General features: G+C 39.3%; 1 protein-coding gene across 2 annotated transcripts in view; it reads left to right on the forward strand.

Moving 5' to 3' along the window:
- Window positions 1-19,761, forward strand: part of TPK1 (thiamin pyrophosphokinase 1) — a 309,138-nt gene that overhangs the window by 236,851 nt on the left and 52,526 nt on the right. For both annotated transcript variants that reach the window (XM_082278078.1, XM_082278079.1), the window contains one exon: window positions 8,840-8,951. In XM_082278078.1, the coding sequence (XP_082134204.1) occupies window positions 8,840-8,951 (112 nt within the window). The remainder of the gene's footprint in view (window positions 1-8,839; window positions 8,952-19,761) is intronic.

The following is a 19,761-nucleotide window of genomic DNA, read 5'->3' on the forward strand; positions in this document are numbered from 1 at the left end:
CATATCTCCATCCCAAGTGCTGAATCCAGCATTTGCATTTGTTCAGTTTCATGCCACTGGTGATTGCCCAATGCTCCAATCTATCCAGATACCCTTACAAAGCCTCTTGTCCCCTAAGACAGCCAACAGCACCTCCCAGTTTGGTTTCATCTGCAGACTTACTAACTATGCCTTCAGCTCCTGTAGCCAGGTCATCAGTACAAATATTGAACAGAACTGGCCCTAAAATTAAGCCCTGAGGAACACCACTGATCACTGGTCAGCAGCCAGATGTAGCCCTACATATGGCAACCCTTTAAGCCTGGTCCTTCAGCCAGTTCTTCACCCAGTGCACCACCTACCTGCTCATGTCAGTTAGACAGCTTGTCCAGAAGGATGCTGGGGGGAACAGTATCAAAAACCATGCTAAAATCCTGCAGAACTACACCCACTACCTTCCCTTCATCCACCAGGCAGATAACCTTATCATAGAAGGGTGTCAAATTAGACAGGACTTTCCCTTTGTGAACTCATGTTGACTGGGCTTTTGATGATTGGATTGTCTTTCAAACAATAGCACCCAGTAGGATCTTCTCCATAATTCTATTGAGGTTAGTCAAATAGATCTGTAGTTTCTTGGAGCTTCCTTCATGCCCTACTTGTAAATCAGAACTGTTGGCTAGTGTCCAGACAGTGGGGATGTAACCAGGCTTCCAAGATCTTTGGTAGATGATTTAGAAGGGTCCTTCCATAATATCTGCTGGCTCCTTCAGTACTCCAGAATTAATCTCATCAGGCCCCATAGACTTACAAATATTCAGCTGATACTATTGGTCCCTTTACTGTGTCAGTGTCCACAAATGACCAGCACTTTTGATCCTCTGAGCCCTTCAAAGCAGATTCCCAGGGGACATTCTCCTTGAGTAGCTGAAGTTTGGTCTCTTAAAATCCAGGTTGGCAACTCTGTTGACCTTTTTCTCCCATTGCACCAAAAGTTTATTACTTAACCATTTTATGCAAAGGCTGAGTATGCTTATCAGCATGTTGATGATTTTGAATACTCATTTGGGGTTATAAGAGGTCCTCCACCTAAGTCTAAGGAAGGAAGAAGGTAAATGCCACATGAGTATTTTGTTCTTTCATTGTCTGCTATACAATACAATTTTTTGTACTTTTTGGTATTTTAAATAAATCTTTCTTTTGGATGCTCTCTCAGAACTGTAACTGTGATGACATATATGATGCTGGAAACATGCATTCAGCATGCAAATTCCTGTGAGAAAAGATGCCAGGCTGACTGTATTTGTTTATGGTAAGGAATGACTGTCAAATATTTAGGACTCAGGTTGTCCTACTCTGAATGATTTCAGTGTGCTTATGAATATTTCTCTGTATTCTGAGTGTCAAATCTGTCACTGATGACAGTGATGACATGGATAGATCTGTACTGAAGTGCAAGGGGACTGAAGCTTTCATTACAAAGTGGCTGTTGCAAATAAACTTCCCACCCCTGTCCAAGTGTGTTTCATAAAGGAGGAAAGGGGAGTTCTGGGCAGTACAATATTCTGTTCCCCCACCACGTCCTCCAACAAAATAATGGATTTTTGTGAGAACTGTAATCTCCAACTGATTACTGAGCTATGCAAGAAAAAGAGAAACATGTGGGGGGGAAAAAGATGAGGAAAAAATTATGTATTTGAAGGGCCAGCCTGCAGGTTTTTTTATTATATTTGTTCTTCCTGACCTGAGCAACATGTCCTTGAATTTCACAGGTGTAGAAAGAAGTCAGTCAATCAGTCATTGTAGACAGGAGCAGTCAGTCATTGCTAGCGCCAGATCTGGGGCATAACACGTCTTCAAAGCCTGCTGTTATAAAGCAGAAACTATAGTCTACTGAAAGTAGATATGGTTTCTTATTGTAGGTCAATGAATATAATAACAGCAAATTATTTCTTCCTGTAGCAGAGGTCAAGAGGGAGTGCAAAATTGTCTCCACAGTTCATTTGTTGCTACATCCAGCTTCTGTCTTTCTTGCCTAGAGGTATATGAAAGTTACAGTCAGAAATGAAAGGGAGAAAAGAGCATTTGTGAGATTCCTCCACTCAATGAAAGGAATTCTGTTCATCAGTTTGTTTGCACTGAAGAAATTATAGAGGCCAGGCTTTTATGAAGCCCCTAATCCTAACATGAAACCTCAAAATATGAAGCCAGTTCTACTAAAAGAATGGTGGTATATGAGAGGATTTGTGGGCTTGTGATTTGCTGCCATTGTATAACACATAAAAAAGCAATGGCATCATAGGGATCAAGAAGTACAAGATTGAGAAGTACAGGAAACTAAAAGAAGGCGTTGACCAGCAGCCTGTTGATCATCTTCCTACTTATGCAGTACAGAAGATTTCCAAGTGAGAGTTTGAAGTAAGAGAGCTACGGAGATTTGACAGTTTGTCTGGGAAGACTCCTGGGAACAGATAAACAGATTTGAATGTTGTGTATTCTTACATAGCATAAAGGTGCCTTCCAGCAACACTCAGTGATTCAGTGCTAAGAACAAGAAATTGTTTCTTCCCACAAGTTAGGTGAACGTTACCCTGTCTTTTAAATTACATCCCACTCTTCTCTAACACCCAGGAAAATAAGAGAATATAGTCTAGATAGAAGGGATCCTATAGACTCTTCCCCTGTAGAAATGCACAAAAAAGAAAGGTCAGTGACACTAAATTTATTATGAACTGATTCATAATGAGAAAGATTATGCTGTATTTTTTATCACTTAGGAATTGCAAAGTATTAGTGCCCTTAGTAAAGGCCCCTCTAGGCTGACAATTTAACTGCAACATTGCATAATAATTATACAGGCAATATGAAATCTTCAGCAGCTTGTCTACTTTTCACTCTTATCTGCAATCTATTATACTCTGTAGTCTCATAAATGGATATAAAGAAAATGGTTCTGATTTTTTTAAGGCAACACTAAAAATGCTAATTAAACCTATAATGATGAGCCTGCTGAGGGTAGGGCATCAAACACACAAGCTCAAGGATAAAATGTCACACTGGGCCAGTCTAAGCCTTGCTTGAATTTAGAAAAAGACCAGTGAGTTCTTGATTATTGTAGTTTCACTCTGTATTTGTGGTGTATTTTGCCCTGCTTTGTGGAAAACTGGAGAAATCTCTGTGGAATCTCATTTGCAAGTGAGAAGTCTCAACAGAATGAGTTTCTCATTTTGGTGATGTTCAGAGTAGAACAACAGTTAGTATTTATGACATTTGTCAATCTTTAAGATATGTCTGTGAAAAGAAATTAAACAGATGAAACTCCCTTTAAAAGTAACTTTTGAATTCCCAGATATCTTTTTAGCTTGATAAAATGTTGTCATCCTTTTTTATGTGTGCATGTTAGCACAAAGGCTGCTGTCAGTTTTAACTGCTTGCAATATCCTGAGGAAAATATACTTTCACATTTTTTTTCACCTGTGGTTGGTGGGGTTTTGCCACCCATATAGACTGGACTGCAGAAGATAGAGCATTGTTTCACAGGCACATGCTGCAACAAGTGATGGGCGAACAAGGGATTCACACTGTGTGCTCAGTAAAACATGTCCTTGCTATTACATGAGTAGTATACTCTAAGGACAGTTTTTGCTAGGACTGTAGTAGATGTTCATGTGTGAATGTGTGAAATTCTGGAATCATTTGCTCTCTGTGGATAATTTGTACATTAGATACACAGTAGTGACCATTTAAATGTATAACCTCAGGGTATAGTAACTCTTTCCGGTTTACTGGCACATCTCCACAGAGATTTGCTTCTGTACCCTTATCCTAAATTGGTTTGAAACAGATGTGTTCATTAATTGGGTCTAATAATGATTAAAATATATTCTGTCTTTCCTGCCTGGGATTTTATTCACCATAAAGTCATTTTTTTATTAAGGGCTCCTCTTGAAGGGTAGCCTTGGCAGGGCTCTGTCTTGCAAATAACTGATACACTAAAGTCTATCCATTTCAAACAGGAACAATACAAACTTTGATAGTGGGGATCGGCAGGATTGGGTCCAACAGTTTTCAATATTATTTTGAAGTATAATGAATTTGCTGTTTTTCTCTATTTGTTTAAGCAGTCATTGATATGACATATGAGAGCTTATAGACTTCCGAGTTTTTGCTGGAAATGTGGATACTTTTATTTTCAACAGCAACAAGAAGCATGGTTGGCTCAGGAAATGTTCTCTGAATAGCATTCACATAATAGCAACTTGGCACTGTGTGTATTTGTGTGAAAAGACAATTGATGATATTTTAAGGTTATAACAAAATGGCTCTTCTTGAGTACATCTTTTAGAAAAATTGGCTGTGTTTATCTTGCTCAAAATCTCAGCCTCACAGCTTTTATTATCGTTAAGTCAAGCTCTTACACAACTAATGATTAGTGGAAATATTTCTGGAACTTTGTTTTTACTTCATTGACAGTCATGATATTTGATTTTAAACATAAATGTTCTCAGCTTTGTTTCATCCTTGTTCCTTTTCTCTTCCTCCCCTCTGCTGCAGTCCTTGGTGATTGTGTTGATTTCCACCCATTCCCCAAGTCTTTTATCTGTATCTATACCATTTTCTGCACCCAGGTGTTTATGTACTAAAACAGATTGTGGTTTTTGCCTTTTCCCTGGGTAACACTATGACATCTGTATTTAGGTTTTTGCTGCTGTTGTTGCTTTCAAGTGTGTGCTGCCATCTATGGAGTAATCATAGAAATAAAGCTGATATAAAAAAGGTGTTTTATCAGAAGATCATGGAAAACAAGATCTAGCTAGTGGAGGAGGTATCATAGAGCAGTTGGTCAGATCTCAAGAAATCTTGTTTCTCTGTAGTCCCAGATCTCACAGCAAGCACGGGTGAGAGTATACCTTTTAGAAAATCAGTGATTTCTAGTAATTAAATTATTCAGTTGACTTCTTTATATTGGACAAACTATCAGAGTAGCCTAAAGATCAGAGTAAGTTGGCTTTGTCCTCTAATCTGGTAACTCATTCCTTTTCCTTCCCCATTACCTTTCACATCTTAGTTCTTCAGCAGTTTCCAAGATCTGTTTACTATATCTTTCTTAATTTGTTTTTCAAATCTTAATTTTAATTCTTTATTCTTTCCTTGCATCTTGTTAACTGACTTTATGCTTCTCCACAGTGTTCCGTTTCAGCCTGACAAGTACCAGGTTTCCCTCCTTCAGATCCCTTCAGAATGCGTTACTGAAGATTAGTCCCCATTCTGTCTCTCTTTCATAAAATTTTGTTGTTTGATATCTATTTTAGAGTGTACATTTCCTGCAACACATCTATTCAAAATGGTCTGAAAAGCACTTGGAGATGTAATTTTCTCTGTACTGGGGTATCCATGCACACAGAGAAGCTATCACTTTTGTCTTGATGCTGTTGATGTGCTTTCAGCTTGCAGATTTTGGGCTAAGGATTTTAGCGTCTCACAACCTTGAGTGGGGTTAGGTATATGAGTTCCTGGCAGTCAGACTTCTATTCATTTCAGTTAGATGTGGCAAATCACAACTGTGTCTTTAGATCTTTCCTCAGCAAAAAGAGTGTTGGAGTGGGGGTGTATTTAACCACTGCTTCTTAAATACTTTCTTATAACACACGATATTAGAATCAAAAGGAAAAGTTTAACCTATGTGGATAAAGCATTCTTAAAAATATCTTCTGACATTTTCTTCTTATTGCTGAACTCAGAAATTGATCTTACTTCCCAGCATCAAAGACAAAATGAAGGAAAAAAAAATCAATGCTGAAGATTGATCAATGTTTTTCAAAACTGACTTAATAAGATAAAAATCAATGCAGTTGTATTATTTGCCATTCTTTCATCACCAGGAACATTCAAACATGGTAATATTTGATTCTTAAGTTAAATGTGAAAATATTTCAGTTACCTCCTACAGAGGCAAAAAAATATAAGGAGGGATTTATTTAGTCAAAGTTCAGTTTTCTTTTTAAACCTAGTTTTGGAAATTTGAGTTCTGCGGAAACTGAAAACAGTTTGATATTTTAAGCGACAGTACATATTTGTTCCTTTAATCACACAGACTTAAAGAGAAGAAATTGTTACTTGTATTTTGCAAATTACAAGCTCTGATCCTCCCTTCTTCCTGCAAATACCAGTTCCATCTTGCTTCTTTGAGAGATCTGTACTCAAAAAATTGGAAATAAGCTTGAGAACTGAATTTCCCTCGTGGCAGGTTCACAGTGCTTTGAATTTAGAGCTTTACTGTACAGATGCATTGGCTGGTTAACCTTTTTTGGCAAAAATGAGTGGGTTAGTTGTAATTTGTTTGGTTCTTTCCCAACATTCATTTCCCTTTTCTGCTCCCTCTATCCCCAGTAATATTAAGATCCCTTATTAATTTATTTAAAGAAAAGCCTTAAAAGCTGACTTCTGTTATTTTATTGAACCAATCCCTTAAACACAAGTTTGGCCTGACAGTTGAGAGGGGTTTTTTTTAAAAAATAATTTGCATTTCAATATTCCTGTTCACCTGCTGCCTTGGGTTTAGCTCTTTGGGCTCCCAATTTGAAATTTCTTTTAACAGCTGGGTGCTAGGAAATGTCCTTTTAGGGAAGAAAGTCACTTGTTCTCACATAATCATTGGAACGTGTGAACTGGGATTTTAGGGAGGTACTAGACATTGAAAGACTCCCGATAAAATCCTAGATATTGGTGAGCCTCTGGTATTGGCATCTTTTGTTTTAAAGATTTATTTCATGAGCACAGGAAGACAGCTTCCTGCATAAATTTCTACTGAATTGATTCCCTATCTGCAAGCTGGGCCAGAATGTCGTAAAATAGAAAATGCAAACCTGATAGTAGTTAGACACAGACTTTGAGAATGTGGAACTTGAGGTTCTCTGTGGGGCCAGCTACTTTCTCATCTGCTTTTCACATTCCTTTACTAATTGATTAATATGGTGAGTTTGCTCCTCTCCTGCAGTAGCTCTGAGCAGCAATATGTACATTCATTGGGATCAGACAGCCCCACCCCTTCACTTCTCCTTCATCATCAGCTTCATTATTGACAATATCTGTAATTGCATCATGAGAAAGCTGCACTTTTAGCTCTCCTCTTCCTTTCCTCCTCCCTCCATGCTGCGAGAGAGAAGTGGCACGGCCTATTGCCTAGCTAAAAGCTTATCAAGCCTGAATTTGTTACACCTCTGAATTTGGCAGACAAGCATTCACAACCACTACAGATATACATGGCTCATCACCACGTGAAGCTGGACACACTGAGAAGACAGATAATATTGTATTGGTTTTCTTGTTGCTCTGCAAACAATCAAATAGGCTTAAGCTATGCAATCTGATATTCCCTAATTGACAGCTTTTCCAAGGTTCATTTGTTAACTGAGAGCATGACATGTATTGAAGTTGTTTCTTCATAATGCATTTGGCATTAACTGGAGAGGCTGTTGAATGCCTCAGACATCAACGTCTCAGCAATAAGATATTTTGCCTACAGTTTTGGCTTTCTAACTAGTGACTTTGTATTTGCAAGAGAGTGTGAAATGAGCAGGCGACAGGACAGGGTAGGAGAAAAAAGCTTAAATGCATTCTTCGAAGAAAATTTGTGAGACAGTGTTTTTGCTGCTTGGGACATTTACTTGGGTTTTATGGTTCAACTGTCCTTTATTTCTTTTGTTATAAAATTTTGGTTTCTTGCTTAACAAAGTATTCACTGAGTAGTCATAGGGTCCTTTGATTTTGGTATATTTATAAATAGGCATATCTGATTTTATTTATAATGATGAAGAATTTGTGTGTTAAAGACATGTGCAAGAGTTTTGCTTGCCTGCATCCACAAGAGAATAAAATGAAAAAAAATCCTCTATTTCGAAGAATCTTAAGCTTCTCTCACATGAAGCCCAGGCTTATTTGAAGGAATAAATTATCTGTGTAGAAGAGACCAGAGGATGATTTCTCCACTGAATTTGTCACTACTTTGCATTTGCTGCTTTCTTGTCACTAGTTTCCATAAACACTTTCTTAGTTTCTTAGAACACAGATTGTGCCAGAACTGTAACACTCAGCACTTTTTTTCATTCTGTTAAAGATTTCCTCTATCTACTCTTCCTTGTAACTCTTCATATGATGTTCACACAGAGTCTCTAAGTGCTGATTAAGAGACTTATCACAAATATGTCATCATTAATAGCTGTTGCATCCCATGAGCTTGTTAGTTACTGGATATATTTATCTTGGATGTAAAAATATGTTTTACTTTCAGTTTTTGTCATTACTTAGTGTAAGCATGTTACTCTAAATATTTAGGTTAATTTCTCTAGTACCTAGTTAAGATTCTGCATGGATTCCTCCTTCTGGGAAGAGTACATGCCTGGAGAAGTACATGAAATTTTACAGATGATGTCAAAATAATTGAGGCGCTTCAGTGGCACTTTAACTAGCACTGTTTAGGAAGTGAAACACAGCTGTTTGGATGAGGGAAAAATGAGTGAATGGATCAGGATGCTTTCATTTCACAGGAATAAAGAGCCTAGCTTTGGCAGAACGGCCTAATCAAATAATGCCAGGGAAGAATGAGCAAAGCTAGATTCTGCATAGAAAAGCCCAGAAACAAACTTTTGAAAGCCTTAAAGTCTGGAACCTAAGCACACATCTCTCCTCCTTCTGTAAACATCAATGGCCTGACTTCCTGCTGCAACCAAATATCCCTGAGCCCTTGGGGGACATTCTGCACCTGTCTCCAAGTGCCTTCTCTTTTATTTGCAATGTCTGAGATCAAATACCATCTGGGTGCCTGGCAATAACTGACTCCAGAAACACTTCTGTCTTGCAGGGCAAGCACAAGCTGCATGTGGACACAGGACTGGAGGGCTCCTGGTGTGGCCTCATCCCCATTGGGAACCCCTGCGAGAATGTGACCACGACAGGACTTAAGTGGAACCTCAGTAAGTGAGACACCTCTGAGATGCTGGGTTTGACATGGTCCTGACCCTACATTTAGAGCAGCTTCACCAGTGATGAAGGGCCTTACAAGTTTGAAGGTGAAGCATGGCATTGAATCCTGGCCAGGCCATTTTTTTCCTAGAAATGAAGGGGTTTTCGCATGAAAGCAAGAGAAATATGTTTAAACCTGAGATATCACAGGCAGAAACACATTTTCCATTTGGGAGTCATTGTGCTCTTCAAACAGAACATTTGTTGAGGTCATGATACATTACCATCTTGATACATTGCCCTCCAGGGAGAAGAAGCCATGAGTGTCTAAACTCCTGCTTATAAGCCATAAAGTTACAACAGACAAATAATAATGTGATACAGATTATTAAAACTGCCTCACTTCACCTGAACTGCTTCATTTATATTGTCTATTTCTCAACCCTGAATGAATAGATCCTTTTTCTTACTTTAAAGTGGAAAAGAGTGCATTTGATCTAGAACCAGGGACATTTATCTGTAGAGAAAGGAGGTTTCATGACCAAAAAAAACTTGAAACAACCTTCATCCTCGTGCCTCTTTCTCTCCCACACTGAGTCATTTGGGATGTATTTGCACAGGAAAGTAACGGGATATTTTCAATGAAGAAAAACTTAAGTGGGAGCAAAGCAGTAATTGAGGGGCTCTAGTCTCACTCCGATGGACATGTCCAGGCTTTAGAGCCATTCCATGCAGAAAGGGCATGCTGTTCTCACAGTTCACAGTACAGTGCTTTCACTGGTGAGGAATTAATCTGAGATTGACCCACTGTGTCAGCCAGCAGAACATCTGCTGGTTCCACTGAGAGTTTGAGCAATAAAGGTGGTGGTATGCATTAGTAGCTCATTAATGATAAAAGGTATAAATATGGCATTAGTTTTGGATTTTGGGGAATTGCCATAGGAAGAGCTGTCTGGCTAGCAATGCTTCTGTCCTTTTAAACTGGATTGGAAGAGCTGAATGTATTGTGTAATAGATATTCCCTTAATTTGAAAAAGAGTCAGATATTTTCATTTGTACGTATAAATACAGTTGACAAATAAGATACTGAATTTTCATCTGCTCATCTGCTGTTATCCAGCGAGTTCTGTGGCCCATTGCACTGAGGTACTGATTTCTCAGAAAACATTCTATCCTTCAGAATGAGGTGCAAGAAGCTCAAATCAGCCTCATGTAAATGAAGGAAGCATCTCTGAATCCTGTGTCGTATTGCAAAAGGCTACTGTGTGGGTCAAAACGTGGTAGATGCAATGAGGTTGCAGCCCTTTCTTCTGGTTTTTATTATTAGTTGAAAAAGCTGTTTTTTAGATACAACAAAATTTTCTTCAGTTTAATTCCATAGATTTTGTCAGGTTTACAAGGTGCTCATTAGGAAGTTGGTTTTAAAGATGGTCTGTCTGCTCCCACAAATCACATTACTTTGTTACTGCTAAATTATGATTGCCTTATCTGCTAAAGCTAAAGGGATTGCTAGTCAGCTGTGCCAGCTGGAGGAGGATGCAGGGGGGAGATGCAATGGGAACAAATACTTTTTTTCTCTCTAGGGTTGGGTTAAGATATCAGTTTCTTAAATGGTGATCATAACTAGATGTGGACCTAGGGGAATTTTTATTAAGCTTCATTTCATCTTCTTTTTATCTTTTTCTGGGGGACAAAAAAAGTAATTATGTGACTGTTTCCTGCTTGTTTCATCTGAACATGACACCATCATCTCTGCTTCTCCCTGCCCTTGTTCTCATTTTCCAGTAGGAAAGAGACCAGACCTTTACAGTGTTTTCCTTAGTGATGTGCATATTGCATCCCATTACAGGCTGTGTATTCGGTCTCAGTTTCTCCCAGGTTGAAGTTCTTTCATTTATTTCTTCATGTTAATCACAGATATATCTGCAAAACCAAAAAAATGATCTGGTCTTCCTTGAAGAGGTTCAATCTATCTGAGACATCAAGGTCATCACAACCTGAAACTGCTCTCTTGCCCAAGTGACCAGAGCTAACCTTTTCACTCATCCAAATCCAGAATAACCTTTGAATAAATTTATTGTTCAGACACTGATTGAAAAATTAAAGTGCAGTTACATTCCCCAGAAGGGAAGCCAATAGCTCCAACACAGCATGTGGTTAGTTGTGACTTGGTTGGATTTTTTCCCTAATCAATAGGACCTACATTCTGAAAGCTTAAGTTTGGTACTAGCTTCTGTTGTGTTAAAGCACTTTTGTGCTGCCTGTAGTTTTGCAGTTACTTTAAAAAATATTAATCCTCCTGTAAATTGGGATGGAGAAGCAAAGGCTTCTCAGCACCTGGGGAGAAGTAGAATAATGAGAATAGATACTGAAGTGTGATATGGACATCAGCCTTGCTGCTGATGGCTGGCAGTGGCAGAGCTTTACCTGTTCATTCATTAACAGCAATCTGAGCACACACCTTTGTAAACCTCAGTAAATAATTTTTTGTGGCTATAAATTCATTTTTATGTGTAAATCATAAAAGAAATGGAATTTTTAAGCCAAACATGACATGAAAGTCCTGTTCGTTCAGTTTGTTATGGAATTAATTGGATGTGACCTAACAGTTGAGTTTTAAAAAGTAATTTTTGAGCCCTCAGAATATTTAGGTAACTGGGCAGTAAACTAATTTCAGAATTTTACTTCAAACAGTGATATATTAGATGGTAGGGGAGCCCTCATTTTTGCAAACAGTGATTTCCAGCAAATCAAAATTCAAATAACAATGCAGTACAAAAAAGAGCTGGCTTTGCCTCAAGGTTTTTAATGTTTAACACCAATTTCTGTCTGAGCACATCTGAGATTACTCTGCCAATTAAAATTTGTAAAACCTTCAAGAGGTAGTCAAACGTTATCTGTGTCCAGTCTACAGGATAGATACTTCATAGGTTCTGAATAGAAAAAGACAAGGATAAATACCTAGGACAGAAGCTGTATTGAGGTTAAGAGTAGGCTACCAAAGGTCTCATTTCAGTGGTTGAATTAGATAAACCCGAAATCTATATGTCATTCTGCTAGCAGAGAAACAATGATGTCTCTTAATATTAAAGAATTCAGTATTTTTTGTATGTCTTTTTGGAATGCAGCATGTATACATGCTTTTATGCATGCTTATCTTAGTTATTTGCTAGCACTTGTCACAAACAGAATTTTCATTTATTTTAGTTCTCATCTTATGGGTGAAAGAACTTGGAGAAGAAAGTGGAAAATTGATTAGAGAAAATATTTTTATCCATACTTGCTATTGTGTAGCACATACTCAGAACACATTATAAACATATTCTTTCCATTCCCAAAGGGATACAGATCTTTTCTCTATTAAAATCTGATTTATAGCACAGGAATCAGATAATGCTTTATCTGATTTGACTCACCTGGCTGCTTGCTGATAACAGCTCTCATGTCTAATAAATAAATAACAAAAAATCCAGTAATGCCAGAATTACCCAGCATTCTTCATTAGGTGTCCTCAGTGGTGCTTTCATGGAAGGTAGATAAGAATGAAGGTAGAAATCAGCTGCACTGCTCATCAAAGAAGCAGCTGGAGGGTAATGGTAGGCTTTTTTGGGAAATGGTTCTTTTTCTGTGAAATTACTTTAGAAAATAATCTTGCTAATTAATTTGTTCTTCATCCCTGTGGCCTTTGATACGCTGTATGTCATGGCTGTACTGAAAATGCCAACATATATGCGTGTATGTGTATAAATATGTGTGTGTGTGTATATATATGAAAACTCTGTGTATGTGACTGTGCTTTCAAGGTAATTTTCATGCCAATTTGCCTTCTTTAGGCAGGAAGCTAAATTGCTGTAAAATGCTACCATTCGAAAGAGTGCCACTGTCATTTCCCTTCAAAAGGCAATAGCTGTAACAATGGGAGCAGGACCTTTCTCTAACTGTAGCAACAGAGTGTCTACTGACTACTAACGTCCCAGGTAGATGAACAGGATCCCAAATCTTTTTGATGCTGTTTGTGTTGTTAGAAAAATTGGAATGCTTGCACTGTTTTACTTCACTGGGGTTTTATTGACGTTGCATTGTGAATGGAACAAAAAGTTTACAAAAGCAGTTGTGGTTTGTGTTTTAGGAGAATTCACAGTCTAAAAGATTAAAAGAATTAGTAACTCCTTTAAAAAAAAAAGAGGGTGAGGGACTGTTCTGGGGAAGGTTGTAAATTAAAATGGACAGGTATCACTATGCTAGTAAGGCTGTTTGTATAAGCACTCTCTAAGCTGTTTCATAACTGAAATAGTTTACATCACACATTTTGCTACCCCAGATCACTCTGACTGAGGCAAACTAAGTGGCGCTTCTGGGAATAGCTTTGTTTTCAGTGGCAGAGTAAATAGCTTCACAGCTGGATTCCCACTCTCCTCTCCTTTCCTCTCCTTTCCTCCCTTCTCTCCTTCTTTACTGGCAGAAGATTGATTATCAGTGATGTATTTTTTCATTTATCCATTGCAGCTCTAAGACTCTGGGTAGGGGTGGAGTGGACAGAAATGGTGTTGGTGATCCCAAAGCATTGGGTGGCTTTGACCTTTGGCGAGCTGTTTGCCCACAGGAGTGCTGCTGTTGGCCTTCCAGGGTCACATCATTTGTTACAAGGCATGGCCTGCTGAAATACTTTTCCAATGAAGCAGATGTTCTGATGGTGGCAGCCTGGCATTCCACTGGCTTTCTGCAAGTCAGCAAAAGCAACGGTGAGGGCATTGCTTAGCATTGCATGAAATGATTTTGAACCACAAAGACCATTTGGTGTACATTAAAGGACTGATGAACACAGAGCTCAGTTGTGCTGGGCCTCTAAGCCTTCATTTGCATTTTTTGCTGAACAGCAGCTTGAAAACTCAGTCAGACTTTGTGAAGAGGCTTGAAATGGGAATTTGAGGTCACACATTCAGTTCATTTACACATATTTCAGTAAATGTTTGGAATTAGTGGAAGAGAGATTCGGATCCAGCTCCTCTTTAGCAAGGTAGCAGGGTCCCTGGCATTGAGTTTGGAAAGGCTGCTTTAAGGTGATGAACAATTACACTTTTCCAGATCACAACTGGGGCAACGTTACTACTGTGGGACTCCACTTATGGAAAGATTCATGTGAGTACCTTAGTTCTGAACTAGCTCAAACCACTTCCAGTGGTAAGTTTAGCTCAGCTGGAAGACCATCTTTAATGGGACATAGGGAATGTATATATGATCCTTCCATGCAGCAGTATTAGAGGGTAATGGTAGGCTTTTTCAGGAAATGGTTCTTTTTCTGTGAAATTAATTTAGAAAATAATCTTGCCAACTAATTTATTCTTCATCCCTATGGCCTTTGATATGCAATAATTGCCAGGAAGGAGTAGAATAAAAAAATCTCAGAGAGACTCCAACACAGCTGTACACAGAGTAGATGACTCTCCAAAACCTGAGTAATACCATCCTGAAGTAAACTGAAGACATTTAGAATCATAATAGAATGTCCTGAGTTGGAATGGACCCATCACTATCATCAAATCCAACTCCTGTCCCTGCACAGGACAACCCAAAGAATCACACTGTGTGCCTGAGAGTGTTGCCCAATTCTTGAACTGCATGACCCTGGAAAAGTCTCTCTCCATCTTCCTTGTAGGGTTCTTCTGGAAGGCTGCAATTATGTCCCTCTGGATGGCATCCCATTGTTCAGGTGTGTCAACTGCACCACTGAGCTTGGTGTCGTCTGTAAATTTGATGAAGATGCGCTCACTCCATCTACATCATTAATGAAGATATGAAATAGCACAGGTTCCAATATGGACTCCTGAGTGACACCACTTGTCACTGATGTCCAGGACTCTGAGTCATTGACCACCACCTTCTGGATGTGACTGTCCAACCAATTCCTTATCCACCTAACAGTCTACCCACCAGATCCATCTCTCTCCAGTTTGGAGAGAAGGATGTTGAGGGGAGCTATGTCCAAGACTTTTTACAGAAGTCCAGATAAATGACATCTCTAGCCATGACCACTTCCCTGGGGAGCTTTGTCCACTGATGGAATCACCCCATCATAGAAGGCCACTGGGTTGGTCAGGCAGGACTTGGCCTTGGTGAAGCTGTGCTGGCTGTTTCAGATCACCTCCCTGTCCTCCACATGCTTCAGCATGGCTTCTAGGAGGATCTGTTCCATGATCTTCCCAGGCACAGAGGTGAGACTGACAGGTCAGTGGTTCCCAGAATCCTCCTTTCTACATTTTTAAAGAGGGGCACAATGTTTCCCTTTTTCCAGTCACCTGGGACTTCACCTGACTGCCAGGACTTATCAAATATCATGGAGAGTGGCTTGGCAACTATATCAGCCAGTTTTCTCAGGATCCTGGGATGTATTTCATCAGGTCCCATAGACTTACGTACACTCAAGTTCCTCAGATGGGATCTCTACTTACGGTGGGGAGCACTTTGCTCCCCCAGTCCCATCCTTCTGTCCATCCACTCAAGAGGTGTGGGAAGAGAGGTCAACACTGTAGACTGAGGCAAAAGAGATGTTGAGTACCTCAGCCTTCTCCTCATCCATTGTTACCAGTCTTCCACCAGTGTTCATCAGGGGTGGGTGCACCTTCTTTGACCTTCCTTTTCTGGTTTATGTACCTGTGGAAGCCCTTCCTGTTATTCTTTGCATCCCGTGCTAGGCTCAGCTTCACCTTGGCCTTCCTCAGCTGTATTTCATCTCTGTACTCTTCCCAGGTTTCCTGTCCCTATATCCACTGCCTGTGCATTTGCTTCTTCCCCTTTACTTTGACCAGCAGTTCCCTACTCAGCCATGCCTCTCTCTTGCCTTCCCTGCCTGATTTGTTGCTCCTGGGTATTGCCAGCTTTTGTGCTCTATGGAAGACTTCCTTAAAGATCTGCCTGCTCTCCTCCACTCCCCTACCCCTGAGGACAGTCTTACAGGGGATCCCACTGACTATCTCTCTGAAGAGCTGGAATTTTGCTTTCATAAATTTCAGTGGCCTAACTTTACTTCTTACCTGATCCATATATCTCAGGACTGCAAACTCCACCTGTGCATGACCACTGCAGCCCAGGCTGTCTCCAATCTCGATGTCCCCAGTTAGCTCACTTCACCTCCCCCGACCAGAACGCTTATGTGTGTGCAGCTACATTGTTGTGGCACATTGCAACTATGGAAACTTAATTCCATTATTAATATGGAGGGAAGAGAGTAGTCAAGAGAGCAAAATGCTGTTCTTTCCCTAGCATACCCTCTGTTACTTTAGTCCCTGCTTCTGCTAATGGAAATATAATCCAGAGGTATGAAGAAACAGGTGCTCTGCATCAGCCCAGCATTGGTGCAGATAATCCTCATCACTCTGGTGGCCGTAGATTGGTGAGAGTACTAAAAGTCACATGAAAATCAAAAGCAACTTGCTGCTATTGAAGGATGTCCACTGTAAAGTCAAAACACCTTTCTGAGCAAGAGGGAGAACTGCAGAGAGACAGAGAACTAGCATTTAGATTGGTGGGGGTCAAAATTAACTCTATGGATTTCAGCACTGACTCTGAATTTTCGTCGGTGAGTGTGGGGGCTGAATTTGTCCAAGAAAGAGACCTCATAGTTTATACTGATGACATTTAACCCTAAAGGCCTTCTCATCAGTCAGCCTGCCCACATGGATACTGGAAAATCATCTTGTTTAGACAACAGCAGTTAAAGGTGAAACATAGTGGTGTACTTCAGTGAAAGTCTGAAAAATTGGCCAGAGTACAAATGCTCGTTCGTCATATCCCTTGAAAATATACTTTAATTGTTTTCATCCTTAAATGCCCAGAACCAGCCATAATAAATGTAAATGTCACACTGCCTGGAGATTTCCAAAAACAAGAAAGCTCTCTGAGGTATGTGGTGAGTTATTGCCAGTTTCCAATGTCTCTGCAGAACCACAAAAGGGCAAGGACCAGTAGAAGGACAAATCAATCACATTTGGCTAGAGTCTTCCAGAATTAAAAAATGAGATGTGTTTGTCTGTGATGACTCAGTTAATGAATGTGTGCTATTTAGATTTCTGGGGAGTCGTTCAAGTAGGTAGGTGTTGCCACTAAACATTGACTCCTCCTTTGCATTTTGTTTGCGGACCTCTTAGTTCTGTTTATGTTTTTAGTACATACTGGTGTATGTGATTGATCTCTTCTTCCCAAAAATATGACACTGAAGGAAATTATTTTCTCTGCAGTGATCTATTCCTGTACCTTATTGGCAAACAGTCCTGGCTATCTCCTCTACAGTGTCTCAATTCTTCATTCACTCTTCACTTTATAAACATTTTGCATGTGGTATCTGAGGGGGCACTGCTCTCTCCAGCTTTTGGCTCTAGATGTTTTTGGAAAAGGTGGGTTTTTTCCTGCTGTTATATTAAGTTCCATAGAGGGTGAAAGTCTGGTAGATGTCATCACTGACTTTTGCTGTATGTTGTAAAAACTTATGTTTTGGCTGTAAGTTGTTTCTGGCATCCTGATGTGTAATTAATAAGCTGTTAACAACTGACTGTAGTGAGTGTGCTCTGGAACTGTTAATTTTAGACATGCATACCAATTTCACATCACTAAGCAAAGCTGTTGTTCTCAGGTGAGTTGGGAAATACAAATTTCTGATAGATGATTCTATGTCTTGCCGTGGAAGCAGCCGTGACTTCTTTTGGGCCGTAAATTCATATGGCGGGGCGGAGTCAAGGCGAGTCAAAGGGAAGAAAAAAGAGAAAGTGGCAATGTGAGATTGCATTTGGGATTAGGAACATGTTTTGGAGAAAAGGCAGATAACATCAAAATGGGGGAAGATGTGAATACAGAGGTTGAGAAAATGAGAATAGAGGTGCTTTAAGTAGACTGTTGACATTTTCCTTTTTGAATTGAGACCAAAAATACTCAGTCTTGTTGTTTCTCTGCTGTTAGTGATCTCTCTCATTTTCCACTGCTGTCCAGGCATTATAACCTACTTCTACTGTCTACTGGTGAGCTCAAGTGATGCAGGCCTGTCCTTAGGATCTGCCTAGGTATTGATCCAACAGCAAAAGATGGCATTAGACATTTGATTTTAAAACAACTTGCACTCTTATGGGTATCAATTCAAGACCGAAACAGAAAAATATAATTAATTAATGTTTGGATGTAATGGTACTTACAGATTGGAGACACCAGCATCACTCAGTGTCCCAGGTATATTCTCTAGGAAGGAATCTGCAGCCATAGTTGATGGTGCAGATGTGTACAACCTAAGCCTTTCCCACTGCAGAAACAGAGATACCTGGGAGGAATAAGGTAAAGCACTGCTGATTTTCTTGTGGTTCAGGTAGTTGATTGTCTGGAGTGTTTACTCTGTGAAGGTACTTTACCTACTTGCAAGTTAGCTATTCATTTCTCTTAGCACTCGAGCTTTTAGCACCCTAACATTCCTGAGAGCTTTGCCTTCGTTCTGTAAAGCACAGGATACTCCAAAATGAAAGCTGTAGTATCATCTTTAAGATACTACATAAGGTGTTAATATCTGTGTCATTGCTCTTGAACAGTTTCACATGTGCAATGGTGTTATCAATTCTATCATAACGAGCAACACACAAACCCTTGAGGAATTCAGCATGCAGGCAATCAATGCAGCTTATACAGTAAATAAGGCATAAAGCACTATGATGAATCAGAGCTCAAAGGGTGTCAGTTAAGAGAATACTATTTGCCAAAAGGAGTCCGGCCAGCTTGGTTAATGGAACTGTGTAATTAAAGGACGAAAACTAAAGAACCTGCATTAAAATTTCACAGGCAAACATTAATTCTGGCATCCCCTTGCTCTCAAGTCCATGACCCTGCAGCCTTAGCATTTCTGAAGAGCTGTCTTCTATGCGTATTACTTCCAAGTGAATATGGGTTCATATACTGTTAACAGGTCAAGTGTATGTAGCGTGTCCCATTGTATCAATAGAAGTTCAGATCAGCATGTGGCAGCAGAGTTTCCTGTTATTTACATTTTGAAGCTTTTTCCTTGTATTTTATAAGAAAAAAAAATTTCAAAAAATTCCAAATATTTTTAGTATATTTTAAGTAAGTGGTAACACATGTCATAAACCAAACAGTAAATCCAAATAAATGGACATGAAATGAATGTCAAGAGATCTTACAATCTGTATACTTTTCCTATGGCATCACTCCTGAAAAACCTGAAAAATAGTTCCTCTTTCATGAGCTTTCAGTTCAACTTTGGGGATTCCTTTATAATAGCATCTTAAGAAACTCTGCTCCAATTAGATGATTTTTTTTTTTCTTTCTGTATGCTATGGATAGAGTATGTGATAAATATATTCTCATGCCATTAAGCGTTATAACACAGCATTTATAATCTAATTGCCAATAAGAAACATCAGAATTGTACATTCAGGTTTCCCAAGCTTAGGGCCTAATTTACCCAGGCACCAGCAATACCACTGTATCACTGCTGATTGGCAGGCCACTTAATGATGCTGTTTATAAGACAATTTTCTAATCAGCTGCGTGAACACTCATCAGGAGCTTGCTTCTTGATTTAAAGCAGAGTTGGAGAGAAAGATAGGGTTTGTTTTGCTTGTAAAAACAAACCAGAAAAAAAAGTAAATTACAAAGAGAAATATTGGGGGAAATTTTTTCCATCTTATGAAGGATTGATACAGTAAAAAAAAAGAAAAGCACAAATACAGAAAGCTTTGATATGAATCTGGATTAGGCTTTTAAAAGTTCAGTGTAGAATTAAAGCTGTGGCATGAATGAATCAGCATTCATCAGGCTATTTCTTTTGTGCAT

Source organism: Coloeus monedula (assembly GCF_965178545.1).
Source record: "Coloeus monedula genome assembly, chromosome: 1".
Lineage (NCBI taxonomy): Eukaryota > Metazoa > Chordata > Aves > Passeriformes > Corvidae > Coloeus > Coloeus monedula.